Genomic DNA, 20,584 nt, shown 5'->3' on the forward strand with positions numbered 1-20,584 from the left:
GTCCCAATTTAAGATCAACTAGAAAGAGGGGGCAAACTAAAAACCAATTAATCTAATCATAATTTCAACCGTTTTCCTATTTGGATTGTGGCTAGATCTATTGGATTCATCCCTCTTTCAATGTGTGGTCTCCCTAGTAAAACTAGTGCTTTTATTATCTTAATTGGTGAAACCCTAGTTTTACACCCATTATGAAACCCTTGCTATTTGGATTTGTAGACACTTTGTTGCCTCATCTACCAATGTTTCTCCTTCTCAAAGATTACGATCACCTATTATATATTTTTTTCGTAATTTATGGATTCGTGATGTTTTGTTCAATGTTGTCATAAACCATTAATGACTTGTGTAGATTTTGGATCAATGTTACTCTCTTAGTCAAGAGAGGTGATTGCTTGAGAGTATCATATTGGTTAGGATGTAGTTATTTCCCTATTGATTTGGAGCTTACATCTTCATGGAGTTGGGTGAGCAACAAAAAAGAGTTGCTAATCTTCCTTTTTTATTATTTTCATTCATGGTAGAAAAATGACTTACAAGTTGTAAAATGAGTTTGGTCCTTACTGGATTTTAAAAGTTGTCCAAAAAAATTAAGCAATTATTTTATGGATTTGTAAGAGAATTTGTGATATCTTTCATGTGTAACTTAGTTTTAAAGGAATTCAATAAGAAATGTGTTGAGATTGTTTGAAAGAGTATGGATACTTTCATGTTGTTTTCATAAATATTGTATTTTATATTTAAGTGTATGAAAGTTTGGTTAGGTAGGTTTATGCATGGTTGTACCTATGAGAGTCATAAATGCTTTAGAAAAAAAATAATTCAACAAATCATGTGAAAAAAAGCCTATATTATCATGAAAACATAGTTTTCAAATATTATAATATGATTTTTTCTCTACTTTATGATAATAAGAATGAGTAAGAATGGATTTTATGATATGTTGGTTTAATAGAAAAAAATCATCTTTTATCATCTTGATTACAATAGTAAAATTAACAAAATTATATACTTGTTGCCTTATGATAATCAAATTTATTGATTCACTAGAATGGATATAATGGTTCTTGTCTTGTAGCTAAAAAAATCACCATAGCGAAAACAAAAACCCATGAAGTAGAGAATTGAGGATTCTCCAATGGGAAATGATACACTGTAGTAATAAACTTCTCATATAATTTTAAACATTTCCTTTTTGTTAACATTTGCAAAGTAAAATGTATTCATAATTTTAAAGATTTTATTAGTGCTTTGGAATGCTTGTAATGTGGGCTTATTTATAAATTAATTTAATTATTTTTTATAAGCAAGTTGTTGTCCAAGGGATGACTCCCATCTATTAAAATTTAGAACAAAAAAATATATTGGTGATAGGAGGCAAATAATCATCTAACTTGTAGCCTCCCCAATGTTTACAATGCAAAAGAAGAGAGAAACCAACAATGAGCTTGGAAGTTCTCACCCTCTAACAATAGGGGAAAAGAGGTGGATTAGCATTCACCAAGTTTGAAAATTTCTCCAAAATGATCCATAAAAGCCCCTAACGAATCAAAACAAATCCCCTATGTATGCTCTTGAAAGTGCAAAGTAGTTCTATGTTAAAAGAACCTCCAATAAGGAATCAAATATTAATTCACAGAAGTTATGGCATCTAACACATTCATCCTAAAATTGCACTGATTAAATTTGGCAATTATCCATTTGCACCATATTTTCCTAACATATTGGTCTAGATCATGTAAGACTTATTCCATGTGTTGGACTTGCCTATTTTTATCCCTTTGTAGGATTGCGATATTAGGCCATGGTTTGTCATCATTAGAAACAATAATATTCTCAACATGGTTTGCCCTGTAATTTGCCAGAAAAATTATAGCTCTATTGGCATATTGGCATTCAAGGTGAATCGACACTAAGGGAAATGATGGAGTGAAAATCCACATTCCTCATCATTAAGACATCTCTCCTAGATCAACACTCACAAGAAAACACATGAGAACAATAATCTACACATTATGGGCCTACTCACAATCTATCTTCAAGAGTTAAATCTTTCTATCATTTTTGACATATAAAAAAGCAAGAACTTGTTTATGTCAATTATTTGTAAGTGAGGATAGTATGTTAGGGTAACATGAATGTAGACTTGATCTTTTCATTTATGATATCCACTTAGACATCTCAGAGTGAACTTAAATGCACGTGCAACTATTATCTCTCTTATGCATTTGTTCAACACATTGGAAAGAATGACAACTAATGGTTCATTCGTAAATTGGTATATTCTTTATTTTTTATAGTTCATCTTATTAAATTTGTTTCATCTAATTTATTCTCAAAGGAAATGAATTGATCTAGTTATGATCTTTCCTTTATTAGCTTATTTGGGTGTGTCAGAAATCTTCATCATGTGATGTGTATCACCCTTAGTAGATTCAAGATGTCGGCTCTTTACTTGTGTGTTTTTTATGTTCCATGAAAGGAAGAAGAGGTGTAGAATTCACTTCCTACACTAACCTATGAGAGATGCGTGCAAAAATTGAACTAATCACTGAGTTACAAGGAAATAAACACAAAAGCATTATACCATAATATCGTGATTTATATGGGGAAAACATTTCGAAAGAAAAACTCCATACTCCTAAGAAACGCAATGTATAATTAGGTAATAGAAGGTTACAATAAATTTACAAAGTCTAAGCATTTGCAAGAGTATCACCAACTAGAGGTCTAGAGTAATTCCAATAACATAACATTTCCTACAAAAATCATTATCAAAACCTTGATCTCAAGCACCCAATAAATAGGAGATACAATATATGAACGAATCAAATGTTAATTAGAAAACCATGAACTAAAACTACCCATAATGTAGTGTCCAAATCCCTAGTTATAAATCCAACCTTCAATCCCAAGATGAGTCCATAGGCTTAAAATAAGATATTCCTTCTATTTACCATAAACTCGTCATAATCTACTCACCAACTTGGGTACTCCATTTTGTCTCTATTATCTCCATTCAAAGATGTCTTATGACATGATATAACACATATCATAATTTGGTTAGCAAGTGTAATTCCCTCTTACAACTCTTTTATGTGTCATAGATATTTTTAAATGTCCAATGTGGATGAAAAAAACCAACTTCTTCAAGCCATAACTTTTGATTTGTGAGGTCATTTGGGCCTTTAGAGATATACATATTGGGCATCTCTAGAAGCAATGAAGAAATATACATATTGGGCATCTCTAGAAGCAATGAAGAAATATACATATTGGGCATCTCTAGAAGCAATGTTGAATACTTGGAATCATTTTTAGGGTCGTAAACAACCTCTATAGCGTAGAAATTAAGTTATATTCTTCTATAACTTGAATGTTGCATTTTTTACACACTAAACATTAGGAGGAATGTAGAGACACATTACCTAGCATTCCAAATGTAGATGTTTGAGTTAAATGTTGTCTTATTTGTTGACAACACTAATGTATTAGACTATGTTGTTTTGTTATTATTGTTGCAATTGATCCCATGCAAAAAAATTGTTGGCCCTATTTTGTATGGTTGGTTCTGAGTAAATTTGGGCATAAAAAATTAGCTACTCATTGCATATATTTCAATGGCTTTGTAAGTTCCTATGAAGTTCTCATGTTAAGGACAAGAAGACAAGAACACAATTTCAAAGAATGGTTCATTATTTTGCTTGGACCAGATATTCTTTTATTGTTTAAAATAAAATCTACTTTTCATGCATGTGTGAAAATGATCATGTACTTTGGAATGCATGCTCATGTTAGGATTCACATATTCATCAAAGTGAAGGGAAAATGTAATGATAACATTTGCGTATCAATGTCATCTCTCATTTAGTTTTGTGCCCAGCTTCATACAATTTTTTAATATGATTCCATATCAAAAGTGTGACAATCTTGTGTCAACTTGGGCTCATTGCCCAATCCCTATCCATGCCCAATTTGACATGTTTCCTCTACTCCTCATTTAATACACTGTTTCTTTTTTTCCCATTTTCATTTTAACTCCCATCTATCTATCAACTAGACATCATTTTTTACATCTATATCCATGCTTCTCCCCATCATTCACCTTGCCTTGAGATCCACACTTTGATGCTAAAGATCATTCTTTAGCCACTCGAGATTATTCCTATGGTACTCAAGATTGACCCCAACTTTAAATTTTTAAATTCAAATTCCAAAGTTCTCACCTTTTCCTAATAGTTATTGTAGGATAAGTTAACACATTTTTGCATGACCTCTTTCTATGTGCTTATATTTAAAGACATTGAATCTACACTTAATTCATATAGAAGAAATTGATGGTGCACACTTCAATCTAAAGGGACAAAAGAGTCATGATCATTTAAGCTATTTGTACGTTTGAGAAAGGTGTCTTTATTTTTTTTCTTAAAATCATTAATTTGAAAAGAGGTTGACCTAGGTAAACATAACACTTGCAAGTTGATAACTTTCCTAAAGGTATTTTTAAATACTACCTATCCTTGCAAGTATTCAGATATGAGAGAGGGTGAAGCATTTTTTAAGAGTTTGCATTTTGTTAGGTTGATCTTGATTAATTTCATGAGGCTTGGGTTTGAATCTATGGGGATCAAGAATGATCCATAAGAAATTATGGGCTTTTTTAAGATAATTGTCTTCAACAATCAAAGAGCATTTACTTTTGGTACCCAGATGATTGGATTCCATGTAACATCGACATTGATTTATTTATAGTTGTTTCCAACACTAGATACCCTTATCCATTTGTATCTAATCTCTATTGGGATTAAGTTGTCTCAACCTTTGCAAATCCTAACATTGGTTTGGTTATATTTATTATTATTTTAATTTAATCATTGCCTACAAATGTCTAATCATCTAGTGGGACCCACAGGCTTGTTGGCATCCTACTTGGCAATGATTGTATGATACAAATGTTACACATGTAGAGGTAGGGGTCCCACTTTGAGGGTCTTGGCAAGTGTCATGTTATGATAACCTATGACAGATTCTATGACATATCGAACATGAGGTAAGAGATACCTTTTGCATGGAGAAGGTGGGTGCCCAAGTTGGGTTATAACAAGTTGTAAGAGAATCGGCTAATAATAGTCAGATATAACAAATTATCTTACAGCTATAAGTGTTGTAAGCTATGACAATTGTAAGATGCATAAGAGCATTTGTCATATCTCAAAATAGTAAATTTTGGGTGCCCAACTTAGGAGGTTTGAATGGGGAGTCATTTGGAGATGTACATGTGTCATTTGCATGTTTTTTGATGACTAAAAAATAGGGCCAAATGTTTTGCACAACACCATCTTCTTGCTTCATCTAGAAGCTTCCTTCTTTGTTGTATTTCTCTATAATAGATAGCCTTGGAGGGTATTGATTATGTTATGTTTGCAAGTGAAATGTTATGTTGTCGAAATTGATTCAAAGTGTTGTTGGATTGATTGTTGAAGACTCTTGTTGAAGAAGCAATGTATTGTTATTGTATTGTAACTGTTGTTTCCATAATACAAAAACTATGGTTTTGGAGTGTGGGTTTTTTCTCCCAAAATGGTTTTCCCCACGATATGTCTTGTGTTCATTACTGTATATCTGTATGCATGTTCATTATTTCCTTGTGAATGTGTTTCTATTTTCGTAATAGTTAAGATTTGTAAGAAAAATTGCACTATCTCACCCACTAGATTAATGTAGGAATCATTTTTCGCACCTTTGCTTCCTTCCAATCTCTGAAAATAACAATTCAATTTATCAAATCCTAACTCCTTGATTAACTTCAAATTAGCTATGTCATTATTAATTACATGTATTTAATTAGCCTATTATTTATGTAATGCAATTTATTTCTTCACAATTTTATTCAATAAACTAGAAGTATGAATATATGAAGCATGAGGAGGTGAGCCATAGTTGAAAAGGAATTGAGTTGTAATAAAATGGAGATACAAGAATGCTTAAGGTATTAAATTAGTAAAAGAAAGAAAATAGTTAATGAATGGTAGATGAGTAGACATTCTTGGTGTGTCTAGAATATTTGAAAGGCTTATAATATGTACTGGAAAGACTTGGTAGTTGTTCACCTTAACTTCACATTTCTTAAATTCTTAAACCAGTAAGTTGAGTTTTTGCAAAAGCTCCAACTTGTTTTCAAAGATGAATTAAGAATATACATTTATTGCTGGAGATCTAAGCATCAACAATGTAACTACATTAACTATGTTTTGGCTAAGTTGTCCACAAACAACCCCATTTAAAAAAAAAAAAAAAACAGAAAGAAAAGAAGTTAACATGAAACATGTGAATCAAGACATATATTATTAAATGTCTCGTGTGATCATATCATTAATTATTTCTTTAATATGACTTGTATAATGAATTCTTTTCATCCATCCTTTAGATACATGTTACAAAAAAAAATAGAAACCCTTTGCTCCACCACACCATAATGACTATTGTCGTTACAATTACTCTCTTATAAATGTCTAAAGCCAATTTGAGTTGATCTTATAATTAGTTTTAGACACTTCATAGTATTATGAGGCAAGACTAATTTTCATGAAACTTAACACAATTTAATAAGTTCTGATCTTGAAGTTTGCTTTTTCATTTTGACTACTAGGCCAGAGAAAAATTTTGCAAGTCAATATTTTTTTTCTAATGGAACAAATGTGTTTCCTTTGATCAAGAGTCAAGCCTTTATTGATACATCTTTGATTAAGAATCAAATATTTAGAGGTATCTATTCTGTTAAAATCATAGGAAGATGATCTTGGTCTCATCTCATATATGATATTTCTTGAAGTTTAAACCTTGGTGAATGGTGTAAAAAGGAACATACTATTATCCTCATCAATTGTATTCAACCAATTCAACTACAACCCCTTGATCATTGTGAAATTTTCAATGTTTGATTTTAAAAAACAAAATTACTATTAAGGTGAAAAAAAAAATATTAAATGTAATACTGCTTGTAATTTAAGAGTATTTATTGGCATCAATGGCAACTTCAATGTTGTATTGCACATTGGACACAGGTGTTGTGTTCTGTATGTGGGTGGGAATTTACTTTTCAAGTGATTGGATTCAAACATATTAGTCTTTTTTCTCTCTGTTGTTAAAACTCAAATCCACTGTATGTAAGCCACGTCTCAATAGCGTTGGACACAGGTGTTGTGTTCTGTATGTGGGTGGGAATTTACTTTTCAAGTGATTGGATTCAAACATACCAGTCTTTTTTCTCTCTGTTGTTAAAATTCGAATCCACTGTATGTAAGCCACGTCTCAATAGAGTACACAACTGATTTGTTCTGCTTTGTGCGGTTTACCATGTCTGACTAAATTATAGAGCTGGCATATCCTGCAAATGTGTTTTGAGTTGCCTAGTTCATCTTAAACTTTATTTTTCTCTTCGGCAGTTGATAATTACATCTGCTGAAGGCTACAATGAACAACTAAGGACAATTATTGGTAAATTCTGTCAATTTTTTAATTTAACTATATCCCCTGAGAGCATCCAAAACATGTTATCCTAGATTGAATTTTCAGTGAAAGGTCAGGCTAGATTTTGGACGGAGACAATAAAGGAGGAGGCCTTCTTGAAGCGTAATGAAGAACCCTTTCAAATCTGGCATTCTAATGTCAATCGATGAACTCCATTTCTTATGGCTGAGAGCTTCCTTTAATGTCTACACACAGCCAAAATAATGGAAGTTCCATGAATGTAGACACAGGTCCCTAAATTTATCAAAGATGTCATAAACAAATTCGTCAGGTTTTCAATTGCTTGCAAATCAAGTGACGTTGTCCACATCGCCACTCTTACACGCGTTATTGGCAGATTAACTGTAAAGATCTAAACATGTCAGATGATACTTATCATTGTTCCTGAGGAGACTTCTGAAATTTTCTTTTTTTTTTCTTTTTAGTAGTTTTTTTTAAGATTTTAGTTTTTATGCAATTCGTAGAAAGCATGTTAGCAAAATTTGAGCAACGTCTTAAGCGTTAGGAAATGTTTTAATGAAAGATTTGTGCATCGTAATCTAACAGAGAATTATTTTTCGTACATTCTGAACAAGTTCATTTGATTTGTAATGTCTGAGCTTTGTCTTGGGATTGAAGATGTAAAAAATGTTTTGCCTCCTGAGTCTTCAGTTATGTAGGGCATTGCGGGAAGAAGCTGCGTGAATCAGATAAAGTTTTCTTTCAAATTGTCTACACTAATTATGGTTCTGGGTTTAATTACTGGTTCTAAAATGTTACCGTTTATTTTCATGGGATTTTGACTTCAGTAGCTAGTTGACCATTAAACCACAAAACTCAGCCCTAATTTGTATGTGGAATGAGCTGGGGTTGTGATTAGGTGCCCAGTTGTTTTACAGTTGCACGAGATTGATGAGGGTAGTTGGTGGGCATTCATGCACCTTCCTAGGAAGAAATTCGTTGAATTTGGTAAAAGTCTATTCACTTAAATTTTGTACAATCAGAGTTTCTTTGAGCAAATGCTATCTTCTACTTCGGTTCTTCCATTTGACTTATCTGCATTCACTCAAGTCTACTCTAGCGGACGTTGTACTTGTCAAATTACAACCTTGATATGGCTGCACTAGACTTTGTTTAGGTTTTTGTCTGACTTTTGTTTGTTTTACAAAACTCTGAGTAAATGGGATGATCTAATTTCCTGCACAATAGTTCATGAGTGTACCAACAGTTTTATGCCCATTTCTTTAGTTTCATATAAGATTTTGACAAATCACTATGTCGTTATAATGAGTTTTTGAAGAATGCAATGTTGTCCCTGAGGAGTGTGCCTTTCAAGTCCAAGTCTAGGTAGAGCTTCCTAGTATCCCCTACCTCTCTGGCCTTTTCTTAATCGTTCTGCAACCTTGTTAGATCATGTTGTTCGTCTTGTGCAAGATAGATTTTTCTGCTCGTCCCCAAAAAAGGGTTTTGGGCATGGTTACCTGGAGACCTGTCTCCCACCCCCTGAGACGTATCTCAGGGATGGAGATGTGTCTCCAGTACCGGAGATGTCTCCTTAAACTTCCCAATGCACTGCATAGGGTTCTTTTGGCAGCCGTCTCTGAAGTCTTCTGACCAGAAATTGACGTCTCCAGCCAGACAACTTAAGGCAAAATGCAGCAAAAGGCAAATAAATAAAATTAAGCCTGCATAATGTTTCATGCTGATATTTTGGATTATACAAAAATTCATGCAAAGTTATAGTGATCAGATCTACTGACAGTGTAGACCTTTCGAGAGGGACATTAACAATTTGTATGACTGATTTCTTGTCATTGCAATGGTCTAAAAAGAAATTGCCTTTACTATTTACTGTTCCTGTATGACTGATTTACTATTCTTGTTTTGAAAGCTCTATGACATTTTCTGAAAAATATTAAATTATATTAAATAAAAATAGCATCTCCAAGTACCCCCCCCGTCTCCTATTTTTGAAAATCAACCTTACCAGTACTGGTACCAATCTCGGCATCTCCAAGTACCCCCTTCTCCTAGTGACTATGGTTTTTGGTGAGGTTAACCTGTCCAAAGACCTTAAAGACTATTGATATTCAAATTGGTGAGCAAAGTCTTGCTCAAAGAGTCATGTATCTCAACTTGCCCAACACATGCTACAAGTGTCAATCCTTTGAGCACAAAATCAGGGATTGTCTCTTTCGCAGTCAATGACCCAAACCAACTCCCAAGCCTTCTAGGGAAGCTCCTTGTCAAAAGAATGAGGATGGATGAACCACAATAGGCATTAGAAAGAATAATCGCAATAATGGAGTGAATTGTTCAATTTTTGGTGGACCTCAGAACTATGCTGCTAGTCAACAAATTTCAAAGCTTGTCGACGAGGCAAAGGAGGTTTTTGCTTCATGTCAAATTGGTAAATCCTCCAAAGAGGTGAGTGAGATTTGATATAATACAACACTTTTGACTGCTAGTGTTCTATCTTCTCAAACCGCTACTTAGGCAATGCCTCCTGTAGTTTTGCTCAAGCGACTGCTACAAGGTCTTGCAGTCCAAGTTGTGAGGCAGAGGAAGGAAAATACGTGCAAAACAAATGATAGTCCTATGACCCAATAATCCCAATCCAAATAGGAAGTTACAAGTTTTTGAAAGATTCACAATGGAAGAGTTTTTGAAGAATGGCTACAAAGCTCTTGATGAGCTTGATAGTGATCACATACTGCTTGACTTCATCTTCCATGAACTTTCTTTCATGAAATGTTTGGGGTCTAAAAAACCTCAAAAGAAAGCATATTGAGTGGGATAATTTTATTTGCAAGGGTTGAAGACTTCAGAATTTTTGCTTTCAACTGCATGTATCATATGGCCTCCTAGCTATTTTTTTCATAGTAATCATGAGTTAGGTCGTGGTGGTGTTGCTACTTTTATTTCTCCCAAGTGACTGCATAATTAGTTGATTGGAGTTGTGAGCTCACTTGTTTCGCCCTATGGCCCCTCTTTTATGTTAATAACCACTCTTTTGAGGTTATCAATATTTATGCTTCCAATAATATCATTGAAGGATCAAATATTTGGTGTTGGATCGCTAAATCTTTCCCAAATGTACCTTGGGTTATATGTGGGTACTTTAATATGGTTGAGCTAGCTTTTGATAAATGCACCTAATGAATAGGAAGCTTGGCACTACATGCCAAATAAATTGGGGATTTTTGATCCCCATGTCAGCTGCCATCATTCCAACTCTGCTCAGTTACATGGACAAATCTTCATTCATTTGTTGAAAGGGTTCTCAAGTGGCTTGACAAAGCTATGTTTTTAGCTCAACTCATCTTTTCTTGTGCTAGTTGTTCTTCATTGCCAGTTGAAGCTTTGCTAGAAATTGTCTTTTTGACCATTTACTAATCATGTTTTGCAGTGAATGACAAACTATCACACCGAAGGTGGGCAACACAATTTTTTCTCAATATGTGATTATCGAGTCATAAACCTACTCTTGTACACATGCAACATATATGAAACCTTAATCCATGTCCTCACCATGAGAGTGATTGGCTTCAATGGTGGAATGATGTCATCAAACATACTTGCTTTTTGCACATATATGGGCACCAACTAGTGCTTTTTTGGTGCCATTAATATGAGACCACCACCTTAAAGCTTTATTGTGCCTTTGGTGAGCTAGAGGAGCAACTATTTGTGGTTACTTTGTAATTAAGCAGTCAAGCTCTGACAACAGAAGCAAGTTGTTGATAATCATTGGCTTAAGTTTCAGGATAGGGTTTCCAAGAATTATTCCAATTCTGTGTAGTCCCACTCAACACTTTGTGTTTGCAGAGGTATATTACTCTCTTGGATATGGTTGCTTTGTGTGCACAATGTCAAAGGATTTTCAATGAGCAGCCTGCCGATGCCACTTGCATGTTAATGCAGTCTCTCTAAGATCTTTGTTGATAATCTGTATTGCCAAACAAATGGGTGGATTGGTGCACAGCCTTTTTGTTCATTGCGCAAGCTTTGTGTTATGTTGTCTAATTATGCACACCCTTATACTTGTTGCCACATGTTTCATTGCCAGTACCCCTTTTAATTTCAATTGTTTGATGACTTTGACATCTGTCAAATTATTTTCCTGTGAATGGTCACAGACTGATTAAAGCTTATTTGTTTCCAACCATTTCACTTCTATTATCTGAAATGGCAAGCTCTGAGTTAGCTCTAGTGACAGTTCAACTTCTTCTTGAGGTGATGGTTATTCTTAATTGTTGACGCTTGAAAAGTTCAACTCAAGTTTCAATTTGCTGATGAAGGTCAATGGTCACAGAGCAAGATTATAAACGGCCATACATCAATGCAGTAAGGGCTATAATTTATGGGAATGATCTACTACTGTTAGAGAGTGGATTCTGGCTGGTAAATGGGCTGGGGTAGATTGTAATGGTCCTCTATAGAATGATGGATCAAAATTGAATACCCAACTTTTGCAAATGATTAAGTCTTATATTTCTTTATCTTAATTGTCATCTTCCTTTTTCTTTGGTTGTTAATTTGACCCTCTTAGAGCCTGTGTTTTGAGTCCGAGGAGTGAGAATTGTGTTAGCTCCCTTACATTAGGTTCTGTGTGATTTTTGCATTGTAGATTGTCCAAAGAAAGTAACAACCCAAAGATTAGGGAGAGTACAAGTGTACACATTAGAGAACTGTGTTTGGTGGACCTTGCTGATATGATGAGAACCCTTTAGGTGAGGCTCACTGTCATGGAGACTGCATAGAGAAGAGTAATTCATATAGAAGATATCAGTGAGGATGAGAGAGAAGATGAAGTTGTATGAGGAAACATAAATGTAGACTTTGATGGGAAATTTTCTGTACAAGATCAATTTGCACGAGCTCTAGTGGGAGCACTACTTTAATTTGCTTAGCTATTTAGGAATCTTAAATCTTGAGTAATTGTTGAATTTGATCATAGATAGAAAACCCTGCAAGTACTTGCCATGTCAAGTACTTGTGGGTTTTCCAACCACATGATTAAACACAAGGTCAACTTGTGACTTTTCAATGCCGATTTTCACCCCAAACTCGTCGGTTTTTGGTTGAATACTCATAAGGTTTAGGTGAGTCTATGTAAACAAATCGCAATGTTGATAAAACACACCGATAGAATAAAAAACATGGGTTAAAAATACACCAGTAGAGGAAAAAATGCAAGTTAAACACGCCAACTAAGGATAAAACACAAGTTAAATGTGCCTCAAAGGAAATGTGGATTCGAACACACCACGCGAGTTTAGACGAGTTTTTCACACAGGTATTCATTTGATACATTTTGTAATTGAATTTTGCAAAACAAAACAAAAAAGTGTTTTTCAATAAATTTTAGTACCTTTAAAGTTGTTGAGTTTTTGCCAAGTCAAAAATTTTGGGCTTGCCAAGTACTCTCCAAGTCCAAGTCTGCAAACTATGAATTGGATCATTGATCTTAAGAAACACTTATATTATAAATAAATCCAAGACCCCAAGAAGGTCAAAGTGTGCTACCACAAAGTTGAAAGGGTGTGTTGCCTTGCGATGGGATAATGTATAGAAGAATTGTGTTCAATAAACAAGATAAATATCTTGTAGTGGTATGGCAAGGTCACCAAGCTGAAGAGGAAATTCATGCCAACCAACTACATGGATTTGTTTAAGGAACTCCAAAACTTGTACCAAATGGAGACATTTGTGAAGTACACAAAAGAGTTCTATTGACTAAGCATTTGGGCAGGTAATGTGGAAGAGGATGGAGACAGTTTCCAAATATGTTATTGGTTTGCCCATTTCCATTTAAGATGAAATTTGGTTATTGCATATATATTTTATGGAATATGGAGGATGCCTATCAACTAGAACATTAAGTAGAGGAAAATTTGTTCCAAAGAAAACATAGTGCATGAATCAAAGGTGGAAAGAGCAAACAGGGAAGTGGAAGGTAGACTTATGTGTAGAAGGATGCCATAGAGTTTAATGATACCATGCAGAGCTCCAATGGTGAGAAAAGCTCCAATATGGGTAGAGGAAAAAGGAAAATTAGTCATGGCCAAGATTTCAGCGGGACATTTTTTAGGTGGGGGACAAGTGGGTCATTTTTTTTTTGAGTGTCTAGAAGTCGTGGTGATCAGGGTCACGCAGAGAATCCTGTGCATGTAATGCAAGGAGAAGATGAAGAAAGTGAGGCAAAATTTGCCACTTCTAAAGTTGGAGGGAAGTTGATTTTGCACTTCATTCTGCTCAAACTTGTGAAAGAGGAGAATGAATCATGATTAAGGAAGAGTATCATATGAATAAAAAATTAAGCGAATTGCAAGTTAAGAGATAAATGCTCCAAATTGATTATTGATGGTGGCAGAACAAACAACTTAACGTCCACAAAAAATGTTTTAAAAATTGGGATCGAAAACTATTGTGCACCCCACTCCTTATTGAGTCTCTTTGTTACAAAAGGTACAATAGCTCACAATGATAGATCAAAGTTGATTTGCATCCTCAAGTTAATTATTGATGGTGGCAAAAAGAAACAACTATGTCCTAAAATGCTTTAGAAGTTACATTGAAATTTATCTTGCACCCTTGCCATATCGAATCTCTTTTTTTGCATTCTACATTGGTTAATACATAGATGAAAAATGGTATGATATGATTCCCATGGATGCTTAATATGTTTTATCAGGAAGACCATGGTAGTGTGATAATATTGCCATCCATAACATGAGGGAGAACACTTTCACCATTACAAAAGGTGGAAGCCCAAGAAGGCAGACAAAAGTGTAAAGGGCACGATTATGTTTTTAATAGCAAAAGAGTTCCTACAAAACTGCTATGCACTAGTAGTCAAGACCATGCAAAAGGAAGGAGAGTTTGCCAAAAAGATTGAGGCGTTGGTCAAGGAGTTCATTGATGTGATTAGTAATGGGATGCGACAAGGATTACCACCAATGAGCAACATCTTGCATTGCATGATCCTAAGATCTAGTTTCCAAATAAGGCACCACATGGAATGAGTCTGGACATGAGTCCAGAATTAAATATATAAATGGAAGAATTTCTAGAATCAGATCTAATTTGGGAAAGTTTGAGCCCTTGTGCAAAGTTTACAAAACTTTCACAAAAGAAGGGTGGAGTGTGGAGATTGTGTATTGACTCCTACATGATAAATAAGATCAATATCAAGTATCAGTTTCCACTATTCCACATGGATGATCTCATGGATTGCTTAAGTGGCATGCATTACTTTTCTAAGACTGGTTTCAAGAGTAGATATCATTATTAAAATATGGACAGAAAGAGATTAGGAGCATATTTAGCACACAATAATATTATATTTTCTTCTGCTTGTGTATCTTCGTTCAATGCATATTACAGATTTAAGTTGTTTTAAGTTTTTAACAACTCTAAATACAAACAAACTTCAACAAATAAGTATTCTCACATCCATAATAGTTATGTGAGTTGTGATAACAACTCACATTATTAATGTATGTGAACACTAACATTTAATTTCCCAACAGTCATCATATCTATATCAAGGAAGGAGGTGAGTGAAAAATTACATTCAAAACAAGAGAAGGCTTGTACAGATGGATGGTGATGTCATCAGGGTTGACAAATGCCCCATGTGTGTTCATGAGGTCGATCGACAAATTTATAAAGCAATTTTTATGCAAGTTTTTGGTCATGTGTCTGGATGACATTTTGGTTCCCAACAAGACAAGGATCAACTCATGCACCTATAGTAGGCCTTCACAAAACTAATAAAAGAGAAATTGAGCATTAAATTGAAGTGTACAATCTTGTGGAAGATATATACTTCAGATTTGTCAAATCTGAAGAGAGATTGAAGATGAATCTAGAGAAGGTCAAGGTGATTGTTAAATTGATGGAACAAAATTTCAATTGAATCCATACACCCTTTACTTACTACATGAGGAAAGGTGGACTTCAGTGAATTCTTGTTACTTCCAAGAGCTTTAAACTCCTAAAGAAGGGTGACCAAGAAGTCCATGTTGGCACTTTTGAATTTTGGAAGGTTTCTCGAAATGGAATATGGTGGCAACAGTAGCACAATAGGTGTTCTATTGAGTTAGGAGAGCAGACCAACTTATTTTAGTAAAAAATTAGATGACGCTAGCCATAAGTACTCTATCTATAACCAAGAGTTCTATGCCATAGTGCAAGATTTTTCATAAGTGGAGGCACTACTTGTTGCCTAAAGATTTTGTGTTGCACATAGACCATCAAATGCCAAAATTTATAAACAACAAATCAAATCTCAATCAAAGGAACGATATGGGTAGAATATTTGTAGGGTGACTCTTTTGTGTTAAAGCATCACACCAGTAAAACCAATAAGATTGAGATACCTTGAGCAAGAGACAAGCATTGTTGTCCATGATGATTGTTCAACTAGTGGGTATAGAATTGGTGAAGGATTCATATGCCATAAATCTAAATCTTGTACGTGCATGATACACATGCATGAAGCCATGAGCTAGAACTAGAGGCCCATTTGAAGCCTACTTCATGCAAGAGGAATTTATGTTCAAGCAAACATGGTTTGTATCTCTCAAGAGTTCAATGAGGGAGAACCTCATTTGTCAACATGTTGGAGAAGACGTACTACATCCAAGTTTGTGTAAGGATGTAAAAGGATTTGTTGAAAGGTGTAAAACATTTCAGGTAGAAAAATGATTTGTGTAGAACATTGGGTTGTACAAACCATTGTGCACACCACATAGACCTTGGGAGAGTCTATGAATTTGAACCTTGGATTGTTGACTCCATCATTCTAGTAGTTAATAAATATTCAAAAATGAAATTTCATTCTTTGTTAGAAGTCAAATGATGCATCAAGGGTTGTGATTTTTTTTATAATGAGGTATCACGGTTGCATGGGTTATTGTGGAGCATTATTTTGGATAGATATTCTAAGTTCCTTAGCCATTTTTGGCACACACTAAGGAAGAAATTAGACGCACAACTCAGTTACAATCTACTTATCATCCATAGATGGATGAACATATAGACTTTCTCAATTGAATTCTTATCACTTAATTGTTTATTGGGAGAGAACACTATGCAGTCACCTTGGTACTAATAGAGATTATGTATAACAATTCAGCAAATAGGTCTATAGGGAAGACATCACTTTAAATGCTGTATATATTGGGATATCTCCAATAGGTGCTGCATATCTATTGAGGGTGGGAGATGGTAAGCATATTAGTATAGAAGCTAAGGACTTTGTGCAACACACAAAAGTAGTTCATGCGCAAACAAGAAGCAGCTTGAGGAATGCAGCATCATGTATAAAGCACATGAATGCAAGAGAGAAAACACGCTAAGGAAGAAATTAGACGCACAACTCAGTTACAATCTACTTATCATCCATAGATGGATGGACATATAGACTTTCTCAATTGAATTCTTATCACTTAATTGTTTATTGGGAGAGAACACTATGCAGCCACCTTGTCACTAGTAGAGATTATGTATAAAAATTCAGTGAGTAGGTCTATAGGGAAGACATCGCTTTAAATGCTGTATATGTTGGGATATCTCCAATAGGTGCAGCATATCTATTGAGGATGGGAGATTGTAAGCATATTAGCATAGAAGCTAAGGACTTTGTGCAACACACAAAAGTAGTTCATGCTGCAAACAAGAAGCAGCTTGAGGAATGCAGCATCATGTATAAAGCACATGAATGCAATAGAGGAAACACGCTAAGGAAGAATTAAAGACGCACAACTCAGTTACAATCTACTTATCATCCATAGATGGATGAACATATAGACTTTCTCAATTGAATTCTTATAACTTTATTGAGAGGGAACACTATGCAGCCACCTTGTCACTAGTAGAGATTATGTATAACAATTCAGTGAATAGGTCTATTGGGAAGACATCACTTTAAATGCTGTATATATAGGGATATCTCCAATAGGTGCTGCATATCTATTGAGGGTGGGAGATGGTAAGCATATTCATAGAAGCTAAGGACTTTGTGCAACACACAAAAGTAGTTCATGTGCAAACAAGAAGCAGCTTCAGGAATGCAGCATCATGCATAAAGCACATGAATGCAAGAGAGAAAATAATTACTCAAAAGGAGAAGCGATAATAGAACATTTGAGGGAGAAGCAATTTCTCAAGGGAACATATAATAAGTCAAAACCCAAGAAAATTGCTCTACGTCAAGACTTGCGTAGATTTGGATAAAATATGTATGAAATTGAATTTCCAAAAGGTTTGGATATCTCTTTGGTATTTAATGTTATTTTTATCTGCATCCTACCTTGTGCTAGACCATATAGACAATGCACAATTATAGGTAGTACTAGATTTGAGAAAGCTAGTGCCTTCAAAGCAATGAGAAGAAATTGCAGAGAGTTTGGATTCACTCTAACAATCTTTTCACCCAAGATGTCTGGTGGGGAAGCTTCCTAGGGGTCATGCAATCTGGCATCATCCAAAAAATATTTCCTTCAACACTTGGTTTTTTGTGCACCAATTTTGTGTTTGCATGCCTTTGTTCATTTAATGTTTCCTTCTTGGTGTTACGGGAAACTTGTTTGTGAACTTGTGCAATCTTGCTAACTCTCTTGGATATGGTTTCTTTGCACACACTATGCCAAAGGTTTTTCTGCAAGCATCCTTATCACACCACCTATGCATTAATGTAGAAAATTTGGAAGACCAACATTGATCATTTGCATTGTCATGCAAGTGGGTGAATTGATGTGAAGACTCTTACATAATCTTTCTGCTTATTGTGCCACATTTTTGTTATGTTTAATGATCACACTTTTTCCATGTGTCATGTCATTGTGATGACTTTCACAGATGTCAAGTTTTTTTCCTGTAAATGATCAGTGGCTGATTGAAGCTGTTTTTTACTGATTGTTCCACTTCTATAATCTAAAACAGAAATCTTTTGAGTTAGTTATTGTGATAGTTCAACTTCTTCTTGAGGTGGCAATTTTCTATGGTCATTGACAAGGCAAGATCAATTCCACATTTCTATTCATTGATGAAGGCCAATGTTCTTGGGGCAAAAATAAAAGACCGTACTTAAATTTGAAAGGGCTAGAAATTTTGAGGCAAGGATTAGATAGTGTTTGAGAGTGTATTTTTGCTAGTAATTGGGCTGGGGTAAATTATAAGCTAGTGTCATTGCAGAGGTTGGGTATTTAGGTTGATGGGTTCCATTGTCCAATAAAGGGCCCATGTGTGTGTAATCTTACTTCAATTGAATAAAGTGGTATGCTTCTTTGTCTTCATTGCCATCTTCCTTTTGCTTTTGTTGTGACTGTGTGCACCTGTTGTTTGTTCATTCTACCCACTTTCAATGGTGCATTATACATTGATTATCTCTGAAAATTTATAAATAAATAAAAAGGATCTTTGAATCACATTTTTATAGCACTTCAATAAAAGACCACTGATACGATATGATATAAAACACTACAAAAATTACCATATTCACAGTTTAAAAATATTAAAAGATAATTGAAAATAAAAAATGTATTAAATATTTTTCAATGAACTTATAAATTCTCACCTCCATAATTATTCTTTTCTTGAGGTAACCTTCTTGTTGACATTGTAGGCTGAGAACACGTTGAGATCCTTGAAGTGTAGGTTGATGCGTAAAAGGTAAGTTGGGTGTGGGCAATGGATTTGATTTGTAACATTTGTATGTAGCACCCGCTCTCTCATAAGTAAATCCAAAAATTTTCTCCCATAAATCTTGAGTTTGTTTAAACCCCTCATCCAACCTTTGTCTCATGCTCATTCCCTCACTAGTACCATCAAGATGAAGTACTCTACCTACCACCTTAATCATGTCTTCTCTATATGCCTCTACTTTCAACTGGTGAGTGTGCCAAATCAATTCTATATCACACGTAGGTACAAGTAAAGGGCAGTGCATGTTGAGCTCTCTAGAACACTTTTCAATTAAATATAAGAAGGCTTTATACCTTTCTACCGCATGTTTCAAATATTGATCATCTATCATGTGTGGTTCACATACCTGCAAAAATAAATTAATTTAAGAGGAATTCGAAATGTATTGCCATGCTTTATAATTTCAAATATTAAATTCCTATATCTTGCAAATGGATTAATTTATTAAGAAACTATTTATTTTTTTCAATTTTTTTATGATTACTTTTTTCTTCTTAGATTATTTTGATAACTATTTACTTATGTCAATTTTTTTTATAATAAGTTTTTTCTTTTTGAGATTATTTTGATAAAAGATAATTATATTAATTTATTAAAAAATAATGCTCAATGGCAATACAATGAAGACTTACCATGAGGACCTATTAGTTGTGATTATTTAATACAACAAGATACATTACTTTTTATGTAAATGTACAAAAAAACTATAATTAATTAAAACCCCATCAAGAGAATCACTTCCAAGATTACCAACACATCATTAAGGAATCAAAATAAACGTAATGAGTTGTATGTAAGGGAATATATAATCCAACAAGAAACATTACCATATATCTAAATGTATAAAAAACTCTATAATTAATGAAAACCCCACCAAGAGCATCAATTCAAGAATTACAAATACACTATCAAGGAAATAAATGAACATGGGAACACATGTATCCATCCTAGAAGTTATCACTTGTGAAATAGCTAGAGGGAAGCATGTACAGAAACCTAATCATTCACTCCATTTCCAATATGAAAAAATGGCACAAATGTGTCCATCAACACCTAACTGAAAAATCGTACATCAATTCAATATTTTGTATCAAGGCTTTTAATAATGGAATTTTTGAAGATGAATTTTTCCTCCTGTTTTGTGAGGGTAACCCATTACTTGTTGGTACATATACATGTATATGTACAATACCTAGAAATAGATTCTATTTTTCCCAAAATGTTTTATATTTATGAAAATTAAATTTTGTATATATGGATAATTCCTTAATATTCAAATATCAAACCCTTAGCTAGGATTGAGTAGTACTTATTTATCTGTTTGCATGGAACTTATCAAAAACATTCAACTTCATTAAGA

The 20,584-nt window shown here is 34.2% G+C and overlaps 1 protein-coding gene across 1 annotated transcript in view; it reads right to left on the reverse strand.

Annotated features, from left to right (window-relative positions):
* Window positions 1-20,584, reverse strand: part of LOC131060098 (glycine-rich domain-containing protein 1) — a 141,632-nt gene that overhangs the window by 62,760 nt on the left and 58,288 nt on the right. The window contains exon 4 of the mRNA XM_057993205.2: window positions 19,097-19,570. Coding sequence (XP_057849188.2) covers window positions 19,097-19,570 — 474 coding nt within the window. The remainder of the gene's footprint in view (window positions 1-19,096; window positions 19,571-20,584) is intronic.

This window comes from Cryptomeria japonica, chromosome 1, assembly GCF_030272615.1.
Source record: "Cryptomeria japonica chromosome 1, Sugi_1.0, whole genome shotgun sequence".
Classification (NCBI taxonomy): Eukaryota; Viridiplantae; Streptophyta; class Pinopsida; order Cupressales; family Cupressaceae; genus Cryptomeria; species Cryptomeria japonica.